Source organism: Spinacia oleracea, chromosome 1 (assembly GCF_020520425.1).
Source record: "Spinacia oleracea cultivar Varoflay chromosome 1, BTI_SOV_V1, whole genome shotgun sequence".
NCBI classification, from domain to species: Eukaryota; Viridiplantae; Streptophyta; class Magnoliopsida; order Caryophyllales; family Amaranthaceae; genus Spinacia; species Spinacia oleracea.
Genome location: NC_079487.1, coordinates 96,968,447 through 96,975,142, shown reverse-complemented (window position 1 = coordinate 96,975,142; position 6,696 = coordinate 96,968,447). Strand labels below are relative to the sequence as shown.

The following is a 6,696-nucleotide window of genomic DNA, read 5'->3' as shown; positions in this document are numbered from 1 at the left end:
AAGCCTAAAATTCAATTAGTTAAGTCTTGGAACTAATTAGTAAAGCATTGGAACCAATTAGTTAAACAATGAAATCAATTAGTTATGCACTGTACTAATTAGTTAAGCGTTGAAATTCAATTAGTTAAACATTTGAACCAATTAGTTAAGCATTTGAATTAATTAGTTAGGCAATTGAACTAATTAGTTAAGCAATAAATTTGATTTAGTATAACTCAATCAAATAACTTAAGTGTAAAAAAATATAAATAAAGCGTTTCATTTCATAACTAAATATAACAAAACCATAACTATAACAATATAATTTTTAACTAATTGAATTGATAACTAAATCGAAATTAAAACACCAACCAGATAAAAGAAATTGGGGATTTGTCCTCTTTATCAACAAAAAAAGCAGGTAAAAGAAAAAAAAATACAAAGCTAAAAACAAAATCACAGCCAGCTAACACCACAGCGCGGCCTCGACAATTCCACCACAGCAAGCTAACACCACCCCATACTGAAGAAACACCAGCGCTGCTACCATAACCGGTGTCGTGAACCAACCACAACCGCGCAACTTTGCGAGGAGGCCATTAACAACAGCATCGACCACCAGCGCAACTTTGCGAGGATGCGAACCGCCGCCTCTGCTCCCCACGTCTCTCCTCCGTCCTTCGCCACTCAGCCGCCACCGCCTTGATTATTCCGTCGAGATCACCGACTGAAATCTAAAAACAAAACCGAAAACCTAAAAACAAAATCAAATCCACATCAACTGAAATCTAAAAACAAATTTGAAAACCTAAAAACCTAAAAACCTCAAGGCGCTAGGAGGGACAACGAAGAACTGTAAGGAGGAGCTCCTCGGAAATTGCCGGCATGGTAATGGTCGTCTCCGGCGAGAGAGAAGAGCGAAGAGAGGAGAGAGAGGATCGGATCAGCAGGAGAGAGGGGAGAGACGAGGGGAGGAGATGAGCGACGAGAGGGGAGAGAGAGCAGAAACGAGCAGGAGAGAGAAATTAGAAGGGTTTTATTGTGCGCGTGAACGCACGCGCGCGTGGGCGAATGGGCCGTCTGACAGGCGCGTGGCCGTCAGGAGGTCTGACACAAAACTTACTGTAGTTTCTTGTACGCATTTATATTATTAAAGTGGAGCAGTGATAAATGTGAGGGTTCTAAAACCCCAATCCTCATCTAAGGAAATTCAGACAATTGAAGAAAAAGCAAAAAAAATTAAATAAATAACAAATCAACAAAAGTCTTCACGCACAATTAATTTGGGAGACTAAATTAGAAATAAGAATAATTAAGATATTGGATAGGAAATAATAGGAAACCAATTTAAAAATTCACTTTTAAATTTTGTCAGAAATATATGGTAAAAAATGGAAACATTAATTGCATACTTTAGCCATAGAATATCGAATAATACAGAGTTACACAATAAAAAAATAAAAAATAAAAAACATCATAACTTTGACAGAATTACACATCTATATTATTAAGTGATGCCCAATGTAAGGACTTTTTTTTATGTACCATTTGATGTACGATTTACCAAAGCAGGCGTGTTATTTTTATCTTAGGTGAAATGTTTTCAGGTTTGTGCTACAATGTTGAGTATTGGCGCAAATATGCCACTTTGGTATGAGTCGTGTGCACGACACTTCACAAGAGCTGATAAGTATTTGAAATACCGGTTCTCCTACAGCTCCATTGTGCCATGGTACTTAATTATATAGGTTACTAAAAGTAAAAAAAAAAAAAAAAATGTATAAGTAACAAATGAAAAGCTTCTTAAAGTTTCAGATTCAGAGCTCATATATGAAAAGGGTGACGATACTATATAATGTCTATTACACTATTTGGTACTGATACTGAGATAATCGTTGGTTGCTAAGCTGCACGTATTAAAAAATTTGCAACACTGCACATAAATATACACTCCGTTGAGCTTAATAACATAGATTCAGACACGTTTAACCATGATATTTAATTTTATTTGTAATCAGGAATCCAGAGACAAGATTGTGTTGAATTATTTAAGTGAACATCTTACAAATAGATTCACTTTTATCTTATATACGTGCTCCACAAACAGGACACAAAGAAATAAGGGTCACTACAATTTTTCAAGTAAAATGGTCTGGAAGAAGAATTTCATTATTTACGAGAAGATATCAACAAAAGTAAAGTATCCAAATAGTCAATTTTGCAATATTAAATGTTGTTAGATCGACCACCATGGATCTAGCGTCTTACTTAATTTTTTTGATATTTTTTAGATTCTTACTTCGGGTTTTATATTTTTCTTAAGACACACACAATATTTAGAATTTTAGATACATATGTTTTAGTATTGCTACACAATAAACATCGTGGTTAACATCATCATTTAAGAGATTTGTTATACTTTTAATAGATACCCGTACAATAACACGGACACATACTAGTATGACTTAAAGTACAAGCTAGCCTTACCAATTAGCAAATTGAAAGAGATCCGTCAAATATACCAAAATTTGGGACAATCTAGACTTGATTAAACAAAAAATATCCAATCCAGAAGTCTGTTCTAGTAGTATTACACCATGTATTCTTCTAAGTTTTCATGCATATAATTCTGACTATTAACATGTTTAACTCCGAATGAGTAAATTTATATAAAATTTTAGAGCTTAAAACTTTAAAAATATTAACCAAGACGAAATCAAGTTACATTTTATAGGTAGTCAAAGGATAACATGTAAATAAATAAAAGTAAACATGTTGCAATTTTTTTAAAATGAGAAGTATTAATTTACTTAGCTTACTTGTCTTTCTTCTCCTTATATAACTAACTACCTAAAATATTAAAGAGAAGTGTTCGATACAATTGTATTTATATAGTTGAGACCTAAAAAACGTACAAAATATAACCGATTAAGTAATCAAAACCTCAAGAGCAAGTGAGCAACTAGAAAGCCGCCCTTTTTAACTTGGACCAAATCGATCATTAAAGAAGGCCAACAGTAGATTAACATCCACACCTAATTCCTCCATACCCCACCCAATTCTTTCTTTTTCCCATACCCTATTACATAAGCCATCACTATCCTCAAAACTAAATACCCACTTCGCCACGTGCCCTATCACCGATAACCACCACCTCAATCCCTTCGATCTACACTATTTAATTTTCACACGAAACTTTAACCATAAGTATATTTATTTATTTATAAACGAGTAAAAAATTATTAAAAAAATATTTTTTTAAACTATATATTGATATAAATCTAATAAGATATTACGAGTCAAGATTTTGTGTAAGTTACTAGTATGAGTCAAAATACAGTATGTGAGAAGTACAAAATTGTATAGATTAAGGATCTGTTTCTCTTATCTTATTTCCACTTATTTCAGCAAAGATAAGTTCATATAAGATTAGATAAAATAAATTCAGAAAAATAAAGACTAATCAAGTACACATTATAAATTCTGATAATTTTAATAGAAATAAGTTAAAATCAGTTGAATGAACGCACCGTAAAATAAAATGGACAGAGGAGTGAACATAAAAATCTAACATTTTAAAAAACAAAAATAAAACAATGAAACCCTTTTAGAAGAAGCCTTGAAATCTTGAATGATGCATATGATGTGCTCACTCAAGAAAAAGGAGGCGTGTTGACAAAAGATTAGGAGGTTTTAGGTCACCTCTCTCTCAACCCCCTTCCCTCTTTTTAAGTATGTTAAATTCTACCATTTTCTCCACTATCACACCCAATTTCACATTCACCACAAACTATTATTAAAATAATATTATAAAATCCAACCATAATTTTTGTCTATATTATTTTGAAAACAATCCTATTTATACATAAATTTCCCATCAAATTTTCTATTTGAGTTTTAACTTATCATTTCCCCAAAAAGAAAAAAGGGGGACATATTAAGTTTCCCTAAAAAAAAACCAAAATATCTATTACTCTAACTTGTTTCTTTTGCCAAACAAGCCTTTATAATTATTGTTAACTCATTTTGGTAGAAAATCTCAATTCCCTTAAATAGTTAATTTGCTTCTTTCTTTTTGGGTATATAAATTAGGTTGTGCAAAGCTGGAGATCCTAAGAGGTACAACAAAAATGTCTCGTGTTGTAGATGATGATTCTGCTTCTTCATCACCTACTCTCTTACCTTATTTCAGTTCATCTAATAACCATCACACCATGGACCTCGAGGCTAATGGCGGCAGCGGCGGTGGTAGTGGCGGTGGCGGTGGAAGCTCTGGTCGTCGTGTGTCGTTCTCACCGACTTTAGGGCAGCTCTTGAAGCGCGTGGGGGACGTTCGAAGGGAGGGTACCGGAGATGAGACCCCAGTCCACCATACTCTTGCTATGAGCCCCGAAACACGAGCACTTCCATTTGTGCTACGATTCTCGGAGCTGACTTACAATGTGAAAATCCAGAGGAAGTTGAGAATTCCAGGTGTTGCAACCGGAGAGCAGTTTCCCGGCGGAGTATTCTCTCGTACGAAGACGCTTCTGAATGATATTTCCGGCGAGGCTCGAGACGGCGAGGTTATGGCCGTGTTAGGTGCGAGTGGGTCGGGGAAGTCAACACTCATTGACGCCCTAGCGAATCGAATTGCAAGGGGTAGTTTAAAGGGGAAGATAACCCTTAACGGCGAGCCGCTCGAGTCGCGGCTCCTGAAAGTGATATCCGCCTATGTTATGCAAGATGATTTACTCTTCCCTATGTTAACGGTGGAAGAGACGCTAATGTTCTCGGCGGAGTTCCGGCTTCCTCGGACTCTATCAAAGTCGAAGAAGGCGGCGAGGGTTCAGCAATTGATTGATCAATTAGGGTTAAGAAACGCCGCTAAAACAATCATAGGCGATGAAGGACACCGTGGGGTGTCGGGTGGAGAGCGGCGTAGGGTGTCGATTGGTATCGACATCATTCACGACCCGATTATCCTCTTCCTCGACGAACCCACCTCGGGTTTGGACTCAACTAGTGCCTTCATGGTTGTGAAAGTTTTACAAAGGATTGCTCAAAGTGGTAGTATCGTTGTAATGTCAATCCACCAACCTAGCTACCGTATCATGGGGTTACTAGACCGTCTTCTGTTCCTATCAAAAGGACAGACGGTCTACAGCGGTTCACCTTCCGACTTACCGGGTTATTTCGGGGAGTTCGGGACTCCGATACCGGAAAATGAAAACAAAACGGAGTTCGCACTTGATTTGATCAGAGAGCTAGAAGGGTCTCAAGGTGGAACCAAAGCTCTGGTGGAGTTTCACAAAGGGTGGCAAATGAAAAACAGAAGTGCACTCCCTAACATCGAAGGGGCACCCTTAGACAGTAGGGGTGGGTTATCCTTAAAAGAGGCAATTAGTGCTAGTATCTCAAGAGGAAAACTTGTCTCTGGAGCTACCAACACTGATGCTAGTCCTGCTTCAATGGTCCCCACTTTTGCAAACCCTTTCTGGAACGAGATAATCACACTGTCTAAAAGGTCTGTGATGAACTCCCGTCGGACTCCGGAACTCATCGGAATCCGACTAGGAGCTGTTCTTGTGACAGGGTTCATCCTAGCAACAATGTTCTGGCAACTAGACAATTCACCTAAAGGTGTTCAAGAGAGACTCGGGTTTTTCGCTTTCGCAATGTCAACAACATTCTACACTTGTGCTGACGCTCTCCCGGTGTTCATCCAAGAGAGGTACGTACTGATAAACTCACCTGGCCTAACACAAGCCAGCCCGTAACCGTACATGAGAATGACCACTGAATCAACAAGCAATTAGTATCTCTTTCTATTTCTTCAATGTACGTGTGATACTTACATGTGGATTTTACTCTTAACACAGGTACATATTCATGCGAGAGACAAACTACAACGCATACCGTCGATCCTCCTACGTACTATCCCACGCACTCACCGCACTCCCTTCATTAGCCTTCCTTTCACTAGCATTTGCAGCCACTACATTCTGGGCAGTCGGCTTAGACGGTGGAGCTTCTGGGTTCTTCTTCTACTTCGGTATCATCTTCGCCTCTTTCTGGGCCGGTAACTCCTTCGTGTCCTTCCTCTCAGGGGTAGTCCCTCACGTCATGCTTGGCTATGTCATAGTTGTGGCAATCCTAGCTTACTTCCTACTCTTTTCGGGCTTCTTCATTAACCGTGATCGTATCCCTGATTACTGGATTTGGTTTCACTACATTTCCCTAGTTAAGTACCCTTATGAAGGTGTCCTACAAAATGAGTTTCAAGACCCTACAAAGTGTTTCATTCGCGGTGTTCAAATCTTCGACAACACCCCGCTCGGGGCCGTCCCCGGTGCCATGAAGGTGCGCCTATTGCAGACTATCAGTGGGTCGTTAGGGATGACGATTACGCCTTCGACGTGTGTGACCACCGGTGCTGATATACTCCAACAGCAAGGGGTGACTGACTTGAGTAAATGGGGATGCTTATGGGTTACTGTTGCTTGGGGTTTTTTCTTTAGGATTTTGTTTTACTTTGCTTTGTTACTGGGAAGCAAGAATAAGAGAAACTAAAGGAGGTAAATAACTTGGGTTACGTTTAAAAATATTTGTTATTTTTTAATTAGTTAATTAATTAATTTACTTGTGAATTAGGATTAGTTTGAGGCTAATCCTTTTTGTTGCTTTTTTATTTGTTATTATTTTATAAATATAATTGGATGTTATCTTTTTGAATTC

General features: G+C 38.0%; 1 protein-coding gene across 1 annotated transcript; it reads left to right on the top strand.

Annotated features, from left to right (window-relative positions):
• The first annotated feature begins 3,737 nt into the window (after nucleotides 1-3,737).
• LOC110789645 (ABC transporter G family member 6) lies at nucleotides 3,738-6,696 on the top strand. Its single transcript, XM_021994343.2, has 2 exons — nucleotides 3,738-5,692; nucleotides 5,841-6,696. The coding sequence occupies exons 1-2, from the start codon at nucleotides 4,110-4,112 to the stop codon at nucleotides 6,529-6,531; spliced, it is 2,274 nt and encodes a 757-aa protein (XP_021850035.2). The 5' UTR covers nucleotides 3,738-4,109; the 3' UTR covers nucleotides 6,532-6,696.